Genomic DNA, 16,674 nt, shown 5'->3' with positions numbered 1-16,674 from the left:
AAATTTCTTGCCATTTGTATGTATGTAATTTCACAGTATTTTCACCTCCTAAATTACTACACTACTTGTGCAGTCACGATTTTATAATGGTACAATTTACTCAGGCCGATGACTTTTTTTTGTATGACATTAAAATTCTTTTTAGAATATAGGTTAAGCAAAACAAATGTGATTATTTCTGAGAACTTTTTAACTGCAGGCAGACATTATGGTACAGTAGGCCTACAAATATTTTGTTGGAGCTATGCGAGCAAAAAATAATAGATTAAAAAATGTATAATAGAAAGCACAAAGGCGGCGCTGAAAAGGCCAGTAAAATAATAATAATAAAAAAAAAAAAAGCTGTAGAAAAATATAATGAATTACAAGTCTGTAGAGAACAGTGCGCTATTGCAGACTTATATACTGAAGTTTTAATTACATTATTGTAATAGCTATAGTCAGTCATGAACTAAAGTGGGCCGCTCTAAGGCATGAAACTCCAGGGCTGAAAATGACTCCCACTCCGGCCCTGGTACCATCACAGAGAGGCACAAAACCACTTATCAGAACATTTTCATTCACCGTTCCTAGCTGTTGGAATGATCTTCCCACCCCCATCCACAATGCTGAATCCCTGACAATTTTCAAGCGTCAGCTGAAAACTAATTTCTTTCGTCAATATTTGACTGCATCCTATAAAAAAATTTTGCTTTCTCTTTCCTTAATCCCCCCGCCTAGTACTTGTACTAATCTGAACAATGTCTGAAACTTTGTATTACGAGCACTTCCTGTGATGAATCGCTTATTGTATTTCTCAATTGTAAGACACTTTGGATAAAAGCATTTGCTAAATGAATAAATGTAAATGTAACTATAGGACACAAGCTCCTGTGGATGCGGAGCTTGGGCCAAAACAGATAAGACTAATGGCCAGTGTTATGGATCCACCAATGATGTCAGTGCGAGCGGCTAGCATCCCAGTGGCTTCAACGCTCTCAAACCCTGTGGCCTCATTGCTGTCCAGCCCAGAGGTCCTCCCTCCGTCAGCTGTACTGCCTATGATGGTGGTTGCCATCTTGTGTGTATGGGCTGCACACTGCTCTCCAGTCCATGAGTCCGGTCCAGTCCACGAATTTGCTCCAGTCCATGAATCCGCTCCAGAGCCCACTCAAGGCCCAGAGCTCAGTCCTGTGTTGGCATCAACCTGTGAGTTTTCTGCCTATTCTGTTTGGACCACAGTGGTCACGGCCAAGGAGGCCATCCCTGAACTCTCTGCCTGTCCTGTCACGGCCAAAGAGGCCGTCCCTGAACTCTCTGCCTATCCTGCCATTGCCAAGGAGGCTGTCTCTGAACTCTCTGCCTGTCCTGCCACGGCCAAGGAGGTTGTTCCGGAACCACTTACCTGTCCTGTCATGGCCATGGAGGCCATTCATGAACTCTCTGCCTGTCATGTTACTGCCTCTGAGACCGTTCAAGGTTATTCTGCCTGTTTTGTCATGGCCAGGTTGTCTCTCCATGTCTCTGCTCTGCCATGGCCTCCTGACCTGTGGTGGTCTTCTGCTCTGCAGACTTCACCTTGATCACCTGCTCCACTCTGGTCGCCTGCTCCACCGGCTCAACCCTGGTGGTCATCTGCTCCACCGTGGGAACCTCGGTCCCACCTGCTCTGCCCTGTAGGTCTTCAGCTCTGCCCGTTCTGCCCTGGTGGTCTTCAGCTTTGCCCTGGCGTCCTGCTCATTGATTGGACTGTATCATGTATATATATATGTATATATATAGCCCTCATGTATCATTGTCCACTGTCTAGCTTTGTTGCCTGTGACTACTGTTGGTGAGTTAAGTCCATGTCTATGTTCTTGTTTTGCCTAGTCAAGCCAAGCCAAGCCATGTCTGTGTTTATTGTTTATCTGCTCACTTTTAGGTTGTAATATAACTGCACTTGGGTTCTCACAATGCTCGCCTTCAGTGGACTCTCATTACAGTACTATGATAATGACAATAAAACAATATTGTTAGCATCCAGCAACTTGCATCCATATGGGCTTTTTACAGGTTTACACCATCATTCAAATGTTTGGGTCAGTTTTTTATTGAAATTAATACTTTCATTCAGCATGGATGCATTAAATTGATCAATATAAATATCTTTGCATTTGCTAATATAACAAAATATATTTTTTTTAATAAATGCTGTTCATGCCTCAGCTGACTAAATCTTACATTACTTACACATGTTCATTTTGTGAAGTATTTTGAGTGCTATATTGTGACCATCTAAAAATTCCTCACAACTGCAAACTTACTAGGCAAATAAACTTCTGATTTTGACTCTATGGGGTAACTTATGGATATTACTTATGGGGTAACTTGGATGTGTCAGAGCAACTGTCAATGAGTTTCTGCTGGAGTATTTATTTGCAAATCTATACATTCATGTGCAAATACATCCTTCTTCCCCACTGCTAGTTCTCACACCGTCTCATCATAAACAACATTATAATTGGTCTGTGTGAGACCAATTTAAAAAGAATGATAAAAATTCAAAATCAGTAACTGAAAACAAATGAAAATGAGACTAAATAGGTACAACCAATTTTATACAAGGCCAACAAACACCACTAAACTGAAATTAATATTTTATTATAATAAATATTCATATATTGAACAGGTTATGCCATTTTGAGAATAAATATAAAAAAAAAATACATTTTTGATGGAAAAAAATTATTAGTTGATTGGAGGAAATAAAAATTTCATAAAGTATTAAATAGTTACATTATTTTTCATTAAACTTAAAATTCATAAACTTAAAATTAAAATTCCTATTTGTAAAACTGAGGGAAAACATGGGAGGTATAAATAAATAATAATAAAAAATAAACAAGCATTTGAAGACACAGCAATGTAAAACACAGTAAATCTTATCTGGTAATGATTGTACATCTTAAAATCCAAATTTTTAGCATTCCCATTTTGATTCTTTATACATTATTTACGAAGCACTGGACAACAGAGTACAATATATGGTTGAACATCAGTGATAAAAGCAGGAAAATCCCACATTCAAATGAAGCATTGATTTATCATTTTATTTAACTTTTAGAGCCTAAAGAACTTCGAGCATTCGAATACTCATTTATGCATATTCATGTTTCTGTGATATTTAAATTCTGATCGGCTCAATTAGGTTTCAGCTTTCTGGATCAATAGCTTCAGCTGAGGCTTTCTGAATGCGATTCAACATTTGCCCTGCTGCACTATGGGTGTGGGAAAATAAACCTGTCCCCAATTCCCTAATCCCCTGTCACAGAATATCCCCTATTCCTCTTAAATTTAACATCAAGAAGACCAAAGCCAGTAGTACAAATCACTTGAGGTACAGCCATGTGGTTAAATGATCCCTGAAAAAAAAGAAAGAAAAAAAAAAGCATTGCCTGATCTGAACCCATTTCATTATAATTTGGATGAGATGACATAAAAAGGGTTCTCACTAGCATCTCTGCCTAAATGTTTTAATAAGGACTAGGCTAATTCCCCTGGAAGCTCCAAAGAACCTGACCTAAATGGTAAAATTACTCACATGCATTTTGCGTGTTTTTTTTTTTTTTTTTAACTCTGTCATTCCTGCATATGTGGGGACTTGTGTAAATCTGTGTCCCTAATTCTCTGAGACTGATACAGATTACAGTGCTCAGCGACTTGGACTCCTTTCAATGGCAGGTACAGAGCCTATCGGAGCCAACAGGTAGTGTCCAAAACCGACCAAACGACTGCCATTGGTCTAAATATACTCATGTACTGGTTCCAATGTTATGGTCGCTATCTTGTCCCTCCAGGCTGGGAGCCTGTCTGGTCGCCTGTTTGTTTGAATACACAGCCTGCCTGCCAAAATCTGCCCTTTAGACAAATTGTGCCCTCTCAACATGGTGAGCGAGTCCAAGACCTTGATTTAATGAGTTGAATCATCAAGAGATAGAGACTGAAGCCATATGTCTTTGAATACTGTTAATGTTTTTTTTTTGTGTGAAATATTTATGAAAAAAACATGTGCATAACTGTACTGAATATGCACTTGCAGTGTACTTCAGATCTTAAAAAAGTGTAAGAACACTTTTAAAAGTGCACTTTGTAACTTTCTTTTAAAGTACATTTTAAATTGTTTTAACAATCTTTTGTCACGCTTTACAGTACACTTATTTTGATGTGTTGGTTTGGTTGGCAGGTTTGCACAAAAAATGTAAATACTGTGATACTATCATCACATTGCATCCCGACTGGTCCAATAAAGCAACTTTGGCTCAACCAATGGCTTGAGTTTGGGACGGGAACTATTCATCCAACCAACAGAAGATGAGGGCATGCTCAGAAAATCTGCATTAAAACAATTATCATAGAACTGCGTTCACGTTAGCTTTGTAAAAAAAAATACAAAGCCATTTTGGCTGTGAGACTACAGTGCATATATCTAGTGATGCACTAAAATTCTGGCTCAGCAGCTAAAAATATCTGGCCGAAATTGTCAAAAAAAAAAAAAAAAAGTAAAGAAATTCAATTTGGGCTGAACAAATTATTCTAGAGCAGCAAGATGGCTTGTTGCAGAAAATCTTTACTACAACTGGTTGTCACCTGTGAACACAACACCCTGAATATACAATTATCCAAATTTAATTACTAAAACTTTATTTTCAGTTTGGGTTTTTCAGGGTTTTTTTTCACTGTTTTGGTGTTTTTGTACATCACTATGCATTTTAACAACTTTCATGGTTGATATGAAAATGTACAGTTAGTGTGTGCAGACAAATAAACTATCAATGAGGGAACTCCACTTCGAAATCCTATAAAATTTCTGAAATGTTGTAGCTATGCCTATTTGTCTACGACAACTATCACATAACTGAAGAAAAAAAACTATCAAGCTAAAAAGATCATAAAGCACTAGCCCCTGTGGTGAGCTTGCCCCTATTATGCCATTTCGAATATTGCCTTTCATGCAATGTGTAATGTAGCTGTATATGAATGTAAACGATCTGCAAAGTTGTAAAGCCGAAAGTGCACAATACATAAAGTTATTGTCTCCCAAAAGAAAGAATCGACTCTGAACAACCGAAACGAGTCATCAATAATTCAAATCCCACTTCTGTGACGTCACAGCGTAACACATTTCCATAATGCCCCCTATATTCTACATTGGCCGGCTGCGAACAACATGACCCCGCCCTAAAAACATTGTAGCTTGTTCGTGTGGTAAACATCATGTCGAGAAGACGCTGTGAAAGTAAATTCATTTTATTTTCACTTCCGAATGATGAGGCTGCAAAGAACCAGTGGTTAAAATTCATTTTTTCCCACTGTACCACAGCAGTACAACCCCAATCCTTTTTATTGTTTGGATTTTACTGACGGCTGCTTCTCTGCGGGATTCACAAAACTCTTGCTCTTGAAAGACGGCTCAATACCCTGTTTATTTGGACCAGCTGGCTCCACTGAATCACAACCTGTAAATATGATAATTAATAGATGTTTATATTTTCTATCGAGCGTTCAAAATACGGAATTATGGCAATGGGCATATCGTTTCAAGTCTGGCCGCGAACAACTTGACCCCGCCCACAAACACGTCATTTTACTGACGACTGCTTCTCTAATCTCGGGGAGTTCTACGCGGCATTCACTAAACGCTTGCTGTTGAAAGATGGCTCAGTACCCTGTTTATTTGGACCAGCTGGCTCCACTGAATCACAACCTGTAAATATGATAATTAATAGATGTTTATATTTTCTATCGAGCGTTCAAAATACGGAATTATGGCAATGGGCATATCGTTTCAAACACGCGCTGCATGCGGTAGACCAATCACAGCAGACTGGGCCATCTGACCAATCAGAGCAGAGTGGGCTCACGGAAGGGAGGGGTTTATAGAGACTGAATCTTAGAACTGCTTCAAATGAATCGTTTGAGAATCGTTGGAAAATGAGGTATTAAAGGGGTCATATGATGCAATTTCAATTTTTCCTTTCTCTTTGGAGTGTTACAAGCTCTTGGTGCATAAAGAACCCACATCTTCACGCAAAGAAAGAAGGCGTGACTTTTATTCTCGCTGTAGTATTGTTGTTGCCGCCGCCGCCATGTCGTGAAGAGCTGTGTGTTTCGTTGTGAAAGCGAAACTACTTTGTTTGGCCTTCCAAAAGAGGACGATATCGCTTCGTCATGCCTGGAGCTGATCCGTGCTGGTCGCTGAGGAAATACTTCAACTTCGCGCTGTCAATCGCCGGATTGGCTTTCACCGTGGACAAAGCGGAGTCCAGCCTGGGGTCGTCACATGTGGTTGCCGCAGCCATCACAGTATGGTGAGGAACGTAACAGTTCCATCACACGCTTGAGGAATTCGGCCAATCACAACGCACTAGATAGCTGGCCAATCAGAGCACACCTCGCTTTTTCAGACCGATGAGCTTTGTAAAAATCGACGCGTTTCAGAAAGGCGGGGCATAGAGGAGAAACAATAATGTACAGTATGTGGAAAATAATGTGTTTTTTGAACCTTAAACCGCATAAACATTTCATTACACCAAATACACACAAAAAAAATATTTTTAGAAGCATCATATGACCCCTTTAAATGCATATATTAAATGAATATACAAAAATACAAAAGCGGTTTTTTTGACCTTGCATGCATGTAAACCTATTGTAGGAGACTCCCAAAACAATATTAGGAACCTTAAAAATGGCATAATAGGGCACTTTAAATAGCTAAAACTGCTAGTTTGTGTTGTTCAGAGCACATTTAGGAGTTTGTGATCTCTTCCTTAAATCCCCCTATATCAGCTCACTGCAACGCCGGCCTCAACTAAACTGAAACTAAAAATCAAAATACATAACACAATTAAGAAAAAAATCCAGTGACATTTCAAAACTTTATTACATTATAGAATGGCCACCTGCATTAGTATTTAAAATATTACTATTTAAAGAGTTTAGCAGGTATCTTCAAAACTCTAAACATGCTAAAAATAAAATTTCGTAAAAATATCAGTGTATGTTTATAATGACAGGGCGAGTAAGGCTTTTACCAAATTTGTCTCTCATTTGCTCTATGAACGAGCTCCACCATAGGAAACGTCTTCAAGATAAAAGGCTCCTCACGATGGCATTCGGATTCAAAGCCCACCTCTCCTCCCCTGTCTCAGATACTTCTGAGCTTTCAGCTGACATCCACGCTAAGCAAATCATTTCCCATAAATCCCTGAGCCTCATCCACTAACATGAGCCTGGTCCCTGTCAGAGACATAAAAATACATTTTCAAAAAGGATTAGAGCACATTTTTCAGCACAGATTTCAACTGTTGCGGCTCTCGGCTTAAAATAAGAATTCAGGGCAGAAAACTAAAAAAATGTCCATGAAAAAAATCTAACAAAATGAATACACTCAAAATCATTTTTCATATCTTCATCAGTGTTCACTGAGAGCTGAGTGTATGATTTCGGAAAGAGGAAGAAATTCATGATGGTGCTCTACATGGAAGTACTACAACTCAGTATGCATTTCATATCTCAAATTCAGTCCACATAGACCACAAAAGTTCTCACTCAATCGGATAATTTCCAGAAATGTCACAGACACTTGACATTTTAAGTGAGGAAAGACAATAATAAAGCTTTAACTGGTGCAGATGGTTATCGACTCCCCATTGAGAGCCTATAGCGAGATAAATGACCTTGAATGAAGAACAACTCTAAAAATAGATCTAATCTCAGTAATGCAATGAAGTCCACTTATAGGTGCAACAAGCACATTTATGGAGTCAATTTTGTAGCTCGCTTTCTTGACAATTTACTACAACTTGTCTGATGCACGGCAGTTATTAGTATTAGTACTTAATTTTTTTTTAATAGAAAAAGTGACGCACAAGATGTATTTTTATCATTTGAGCAGAGAGTGTAATTTTGTAGAGATCAAACACTAATCAACACCTTCAAGATTTGAGAGAGGCGGGGCATAGAGGACCTACAATAATGTAGAGTATTTGAAAAATAATGTGTTTTTTGAACATTATAGCATGTCAACATGCAGTATTCTGTTACACCAAATACACAAAATAATGATCTTTAAAATAGCATCATATGACCCCTTTAATGGGTTTATTTTTTCTACTTATGACAAAATGACTGTATCTCACTTACTACAAGTCTACCTAAATAAATAAATATATGAAAATTAAGTACAGTTCAAATAATTTTACTGTGAAGTGTGAAAAGTGATCCGAGGCATGAAACTATCAATGCTGTGTTTTGCATGTCAATTTGAATAGAGGCGATGTTTATGCTATTTCGCTAGTCTATTTCTAAGAGCTGTTGCCAACGATGCACTTATATTGCCCTGAATAAAAGTCTGTTTTAAATCTTGCAAGTTAATTCCCTAAACTTTTTTCATGTTTGGCTGTTTAATATGAGAATGGCCTCATTTCATTAAAAAAAAAAAATAATAAAAAAAATTTCTGTACATCCACTTAGACCTACTTAGAGAAGTAAACTACTTTGAGAGATTGTTTTAACAGGGCTGAGGGAAATGTTTGAACAATTAGTTACTTATTTCCAAGATCCATGTCCTGTCAACTGCTTTAGTTGAAGAATTACAGATAAAACAGAGAAGTAAACCATCCATCACAAATATTCAGCAATAGTCACCACTACATGTTGTTTTTGTTTTTCACGGCTAAAATTAAACCAACTAACAAAACTGAAATGAATGGACAGACCGATGCCAAAAGACAAAGAGCTTTTTGATGTGGGGAAGTCAGTAGCTGTTAGCAGAGGGAAACTGGGAAACCTATTTTAGCATAAGAGCTTCCTGATGGGAAGTTCCATCAGGTCAGAACCCAGTGGGATCTCACTCTCTTGACAGCTCATTTTTGTCCAATGAAATTTTGTATAAATCTTCCTTATTTAATGTCAACTCACTATGCGATTAAACAGGTCTGAAGGCCTTTTTGGAGCTTGCAAGCATTTTGAGTTGAAGCTTTTCAGTAGTAAATTTATCACCAGTGGATATATTTCAAGCGTTTAGTTTATTGGTGCATCCAAAACACATTAGCGGAGTTGTGATCATCCAAGTATGATCTCATGGTTCTGTCTATTGTCCTGTCCAGATGTAGAAATGCTGCATCAGTATAATCATCCTAATCACTGTTTACTGGTTTCTCAATGATGCAGTTAATCCAATGAAAGAGCACTTCCAAAGAAGGTCCTGCTAGATGTTCAGCCCCATGACAAGCCACAAGGAAGAACATCTGAGAAGAATCACTCACATCAGCGCAAACCTTTCATAAACATTGTCTAAACAAAACTTGGTGATATGTCCAGAAAACAATCATTTTATGGAACTTTATGGCCATTAATGTTCAGCGGTGTAGAAGTTAAAACACCTGGAGAAACAATGACAGTTTCACAAGACCATTATACACATTCCACACTCTAGTGTGCAAGCAAAAGTACATGATTTTTATAATGATTTTAATTTTGCCAAAACAATCATAATATTTGTCCATTGTCACCTCCATGTGGTGCCTCCGCCTGTTGCAGTTTTGACACCACAAACTAGTAAATCAACAGTTTACCACCATTAAAAATCATTAGCTGAAATCACAGTGAAACCACAACCAACACAGCCAGAGCAAACATATTTTTCAGTCTTGTTTCATTTCCAGTAGTTTAAATATGGAACCACATTTGCTGAGGTTATGAAAACAAACTTCCACAAAAAAAAAAAAAAAAAAAAAAAAGAGTTCTCATTCCTTCTCCAAATCTTCTGCTGCAAATATCAGTCTGAATCTACATAGTAACTGTAGTCGTAACTAGTTTTGGTTAAAAAGCATATTTCACATTATCCAATGCTCACTTCATAGTAAATGCTACATAAAATATGTAGCATTTATATCTATAAAAAAGTTTTAAAATATAAACATTAATAATATAAGATCCAGACCTGAATAACTGATAATAACTTTATTTGTCAGCTATTTCCATCATTGATTTTTTTCCCACCAATTTATCTTGATTAGTTGTTAATGTCCTAATCATAGCTTTGACTTTTTGATAAAGTTGCGCTTTGTAAAAAAAAAAAAAAAGGTTCAACTATTCTTACCAGCTCTTAAAAATTTGGACACCCATACAACTTGAGAATTTCGTCCAATGGATCTTATCACAGTTGGGATGTAGACATGTTTGCACTTCTGTAATGTCAAGGGTCAAGAGCCAGGCAAGGGGGTCGTCTTTGACTCTTTGTTATTAATATATGCCACTCACAAGGCGAGTCGAAGGAAAAATAGACAGCCATGAACTGAATCAGCTGCCTTTCACAGACAGCCTTGAAGAGAGAAGCCAAAGTATCATCAACCCACAAAGCACACCACTATGTCTGGAAACTGATAACACTGCATGTACTTTCTTCAGTTACACTGCAGTCAGGCTGCATTTCTTTCCAGTATTCATCACAACCGAACAGTTACACTTACTAGCCTTTCCAAAGAAGAGTGTGTCTTCATTAAAGATCAATTTTCAATCTAAACAAACATTTTTTTAAGAGGAAACCACGTGACTCATATCCTCCCCTTCCAATGGTCAACTGTCGAGCTTTTCAATTAAACAGACCCACCTGCTGATTACAGAACCGGCATTACTATCAAAATGCGCATGACAATCGCATTCGATTAATCGTGCAGCCCTACCCAAGTAGTTGGAAATACAGTGACATCACAGCTTTAGACCTGAAACATACTATACGTAAATACTTATAAACTTATATCATGCAACACTACATTCCAAAATGTTGTCAGTCTACAATGCATAATGCTAAAATAAGTGCTGTATTCTCAGCATTGCCACAAGGGGCGTTGTAATGGCTTTTAGCGTAAATGTCTTCTGTTAATTTGTTATGGTGTATAGCGGTAGTTTGATGAGAATCTTGTTGAGCAAGATAAACTCAGTATGTTGACAGCAACTAACCAAATAATAACACATATGGTTTATTAACATAGGTATTTGAAAGTAGTTCTTGTCCCCCTGAGTATTAAGGTTTGCTACCACCAGACCAACGCAACAGCAGACATTAAGTAGGCTATATTCAACTGGACCACAAGTCTCATGTGTAGCATTAAGAAGTTCAATTCATTTTAGTAAACGGTTTCATTCACACATTCTCTAAATGATTCATTTTAACCTATGTGCCTTCTTTTATGGGAAATATTTACTTAAATGCTGCAGTTCGTCACTTTGTTTTTGACACATTTCCGTACATTAGTGCAATTCCTAGTTTGATTATATTTATTGTAAAATGAAGCTACATTTCTTGTTGTCAGCCTAATTTACATGTTGTTATGCAAAACATGAGATAAATACTCTGATTATGGACTTAAATAATAGCATCTTCAATGTTCATCTTCAATTCTACAGTTATATCTACATTTACAGTGTAGTTATCTACTTTTGGTTAGTAGTTTGCAGCTAACTACTTCTTTTTTTAAAAAGGGTAACTTGACCGTAGTTGAACTACCGTATTTTCCAGAAGTTTTTTTTTTTTATAAATGTTCTGTGATGACATCAAGCATCTAAAGTGCACACAAAAACGGCACAAACACAGAACATATAATGAAACATATTTTTGCATTACTAACTTTCTACTACATCTATTACTAACAATGCCATGTTGACACGGTGCAACTTATATTCGTGTGCAACTTATTTTTTGGTAAATATGGTACTTAAAATGTTGAGGAGCTTGTATCTTGGCAAGCTGCAGCTGTAATGTAGATTCCCCAGCACTGGTTTGGAAAGATAGATGACTTGATGATTAATATAGTGACCTGATGCAGAAGGAATGCAGGCATCAGACTGTGGGACTCTAGAGAGATAAACTCCCTCCAGGTGAGGTTGAGGTCTGGACTTCACACCACACTTTTAGGGAAAATGTAACATTTTATAGAGTCTGGTAGAACTGTGAATTTCCAGTCCTCTCTGTGGCTTCCCCAACATTTCTTGGCAGCTGAATGCAAACAGAAAAGTTGTCTCCGGGGCTCTCATGTGCTTTCTTTGTGCTCAGAAGACCTAAACAAAAACCAAAAAGGCTTGAGCTCAGCTGAAAGAGCAGATTTCTTCTAGCTAAAGAGGTAGTGGTTATATTTTGGTGATTGCAAATGTTGCTTTCTGTTTCATTTGGAAAGAGATACAAGCTGCAGTGCTCTAGTGTGACACAAGAGACATTGCTTAATAAAACATATCTATGGAATCATCTTTTGGAAAATCAAACCACAACAAAGAAAATCTACAAGATGAGATCTCTTGAATCTCTCATTCAGAAGGCAATGAGAATTTCACTAAAATAAATCTACTTTTTTTTCTCAAGAAAACCACTATGATAATATCACACGTGTCACCTCAGAGTTTCAGAAGAGATCTCAACATAAGAAACAATAGCTTACTGAGACAACGAAGTCTGCAAACAAAAGATGTCAGATGTCAGGTCCCATCAAATTTTTCCAGGACTGAATCCCACAGACCAACATTAGATTTCCTGAGAAATTAACAAGCAATAAATTGCTCTTCTGAGAAGAAACCAAGCTCTGGAGTAGCTAGGATGACACTTGTAGCCTAAATGTTAAAGGGATAGTTCACCCAAAAATTTAAATTCTGTCATCATATATTCACCCTCATGTCATTTCAAACCTGTATAACTTACTTTCTTCTGTGGAACAAAAAAGAAGATTAGTCTAGATCTGTTTAATAAAATCAAGCGTAGCATTAGTTCTGGCAGCTGACTCTCAGCTGATCCCATCTACCTATAGGAATACGACACCTATCTAAGCATTCATATATAAGGTCCCTCAGTATTATCAGCAGTTTTCGCATTGCTCAATAGCTAATTACCCTCCTCCATCCCCAGCTCCTCCTCTGTCAGTCAGGATTCAGCCTTCTGATTATCCTTTGAATCAGACTCATTCTAAAATGTGTACATACAATTATTGAACTATTAACGATATCTGCAAGACATTTATGTTGGTTCTGTTCTGTTTACCCTGGGGGGTTACCGCTGCTCTCCCTGCTCTCATCCATGCTAGGCTGCATGGATGCGCAGGGAGTTCTTGTCCAGAACAGAACCATACTGTATGCTAATTGTCAATAATCTTTGACGATAGTGGTCCTGACAGAAATATGCTTCCATGTATCACATTAAATTTCAGGTGGGAATCTTCTCTTTGATATGTAAGAGCACTAGTTATCTTACTGGAATTTGCTATATAAGCTATAATGGAGCTTTGCGATATTTAAAATTGAGTAACCTGCATAAAAACAGCATTCAATAGATCTGTAAGAACTGGGTCCTTCCTGCCACATCCTGTGCCGTGATGCCCCGCGGTGCGATTGGGTCCCCACAAATCTCCAATAGCACTTAAGTTAAAGGAAACAGCGTACACAGGTCCATCACTGCTGCGATGCTGCACAATAACTATCCACTGAAATCAACAAACCCAAACATTTTATCCTTTACAGAATCATGGACATATGAAAAAGTCAAAGACACAACAGGAGGTAAGGAATGGGGGGGATCAAAAACCTTGTGAAAGCAAACCCTGAGAGAAATGTTTTTTTCCAGAATCCTAAGCAGCACTTAAAGAGCTGACATAAAGTGACTGGTGACCAGAAGATACTCCACTAGCTTCACTAGCTTGTACATTCTACATAATAATTCTTGAAGACATCATCAGGTCTGAGGATTACATCTATATGCTTTCTTCAGATCAGCAGCCTGAACATTCTTTGCAACAATTCTTGCTTGATATTTGATATATACTCTGATATCCAACTCTATCCCAACTGGCTTGACGTCACCTTTCCTTGCCCAACTTCAAAATCCTGTCTTTTCTAAACCCTACGACTCTCCAGTCCACACGTCAAAACCTTTTAAAAACGGATGATGGCCCTCAGCCTATAAAGCACATCCTGGAATCCATCCTCCAACCTTACATGACAATTTGATTTCCATGTCCGATGTGCCTTAGCAGGTTTGGATGCTTTATCTGTTCAGCTTTGAAGCCTACCCTAAGATACGGTTGGCACTGAATGGTGGTAAGTAAAGAGTTGATGACCCTGTGGGCTTGACCTCATCTTTTAAACACAGAGTTTGCCTCAACAGCGCGGTACTGGCTGTATTGCAATGCCACATGGATGAATACCAGGAAGAGGAATGCGAGTTAACTCAAACAACGACAGCTGCACTCAATGATAAGGTCAACTTTGTGAGTATAAAGCCTATTATGAGTTTTGCTTACAGGAAAAAGGAGAGAGCTGTGTTTGCATCTGGTATAGTAGTGTGGTTTCACGCACGTAGAACAGGAGCATTGTTTGGACCAAAGTTTAAGGGTGAATATAGAGGAAGGCAGCTGTTTACAGAGGCTGAAAGTCTTTGTCTTTATTGCCCTCACGTCAACCATGCATAAAGGGGCAACTCTGGGACATCAGTTTATTCAAAGCAATAATCATATGATCAAGCAAATTACAGTGTTGATGCAGAAAATAAACGTCTCAGCGAAAATGAAAGAATCTGAATCCTTCTGAAAAAAAAAAAAGTGATTGATTTTATGTCCAGTTTTTTTTTTCTTTGAAATATCCGCAAAATTGTACCTATTTTTTAACTGGACAGAGTGCCAATACATAGCAGCGACAAATTGAATAGTTGATATTCATCAGATCTGGTATTATTACTTTTTGCTAAATAAGGGGAGGAGAATTTGAGAATTATTTGTTTGGATCATTTGGTTGTCATCTGCGGTCGACCAGTATGGGTTTAATTCAGTGGTTATTGGCAATAATTATATCTAGAAAGCAGGGTGGCAGATGACCAATAAAATATTGATATTTATACATGAAACAATTTAATAGGTTAAATATTGCCAAATTTCGTTTGATACAATACACAACGCAATACATACGTCATGATTCACTACGTTACGCTGCATCACAATATCAAAATCAGATAGTGATTCAAACTGTGACAAACTGTTTCTTCAATAATTAAACTTTTTAAAATGGTATGAATGAACACATGAGATCCTGGAATAATGATGTAATTAAAAATACTGTGAGGGAAAAAAAAATACTATGATACACCAAATATTAAATGATTATTATTTTAGATGCATTCAAAAAACAAAAATAATTATTAATTCAAATTATTCTTAAGCAAGGCTGTGAGTAGATTTTGAAACTGACATTGTTAACTTGCAAGCAGACTCTACTGGCCAATGCTGATTATCTCAAAAAGTCAAAATATCAGCCAATTAATGGGCTTGACCAATATATTGCTTTATCACTACTAGTCATAACACATCATACATTCAGGGTCAGAGTATCCCGCTCTGTATATATCGGAAAAAAAGCAAACAATTTCTGAAAATAATCCAAACCAAACATCTAGGCTGGGGTGCTGAATCAACAACGCATTACCACTGATCCATACTTTCATTTCAACACAAAGGGATCAGACACCTCACTGTCCTGTAGAGGGTCCACAGCCACGAGGGCCATACAAAAAGCATATACGCAGCACAAAGAGCTCAAATACTTTGAAACAGTAGTTATCATAACAGAGGTACTATTTCTTTCTTGTACAAAAGATGGGAGTTTATGGGAGTTCATAATAAAAGGTTGACAGATTGATAGAGAGCTCTTGCCTCGCCCATCACTGTCCTGCCATGCAAATGGAAAGGCGCTCCGTGAGCCCTGATATACTTAAATCAATAGTTATTCAATTTGGAAAGGTGCAAATATTTGGGTTTGACGGGATAATCTGGTCATGCTTTCCAACTAGCAAATCACAAGTGCTATAGTGAAGACTCCCTTGAACTGAGCAAATAGTAGGTTCAGAATCCCTTGCACAACTCTCTGGAGGTCAAAGCATGAACTGCAACCTACTGTTTAAAAAAAATGTATGAAAGTATGCACTATAAAAATGGCATTACCCAAAAACCATCAAATATTTATTTAAGGCGTTTAAAATCGATTTATCTTTCGAAAAAAAAAAAAAGGTAAAACAAGAGATTCCGCATTCATCCCAGACGCATGCATCCCATTCTGTGCACCCATCCGCATACAGGTATAATGCGAGTTTAATTCTTTTCTATGCAATACAGTAACATCATACTAAATGAAAGGCGTTTGTTTAAGTCTGGTTTTGTTGATCTTACCAGTCGGTAGCCGAGGTCTCGTTGATAACGTCCTGGTAGGCTGTTAAGAGGGCCAGTCTGTTCTTGCTGAGATTCACAGCCATGTTGCCGCCACTGCAATCATCCAGACCAGTGCAGCAGTGATGATGAGGAACGCGAGAGTCACTGCGGAGCGCGAGAAGAGGAGGAGAGATGTTGCACGCTGAACAAAGAGACGCTGCTGCTGCTGCTGCTGCTGCTCTGCTGCGCTGCGCGGTCCTAGTGCCCCAGCGTTCCGCGCGTTCTTGGGTTCAAAACAGCTACAACAACTGAGCGAAAGTGGGTAAAATGCTGAATCAAGCGTTCTGATATATATATATATATATTCAGCATTTATTTGAAATAGAATTTCAAATATATTTTTATATATAACCTATTTATGCAAAAATATTAAGCAGCAAACTGCCCCACCCCCCCCCCCCCACCCCCCCACACC

The 16,674-nt window shown here is 37.9% G+C and overlaps 1 protein-coding gene across 7 annotated transcripts in view; it reads right to left on the bottom strand.

Moving 5' to 3' along the window:
- The window catches only part of LOC107697373 (drebrin-like), a 78,075-nt gene extending 61,655 nt beyond the window's left edge, over nucleotides 1–16,420 (bottom strand). For 3 of the 7 annotated variants that reach the window (XM_016498145.1, XM_016498147.1, XM_016498146.1), the window contains exon 1: nucleotides 16,221–16,420. In XM_016498145.1, coding sequence (XP_016353631.1) covers nucleotides 16,221–16,303 — 83 coding nt within the window. In that variant the 5' untranslated portion in view covers nucleotides 16,304–16,420. The remainder of the gene's footprint in view (nucleotides 1–16,220) is intronic. The other 4 variants (XM_016498150.1, XM_016498144.1, XM_016498143.1 and 1 more) reach the window with 3 other exon arrangements.
- Nucleotides 16,421–16,674: the final 254 nt, after the last annotated feature.

This window comes from Sinocyclocheilus anshuiensis, unplaced genomic scaffold, assembly GCF_001515605.1.
Source record: "Sinocyclocheilus anshuiensis isolate Anshui unplaced genomic scaffold, SAMN03320099.WGS_v1.1 scaffold1095, whole genome shotgun sequence".
Lineage (NCBI taxonomy): Eukaryota > Metazoa > Chordata > Actinopteri > Cypriniformes > Cyprinidae > Sinocyclocheilus > Sinocyclocheilus anshuiensis.
This window is presented reverse-complemented; position numbering and strand designations above follow the sequence as displayed.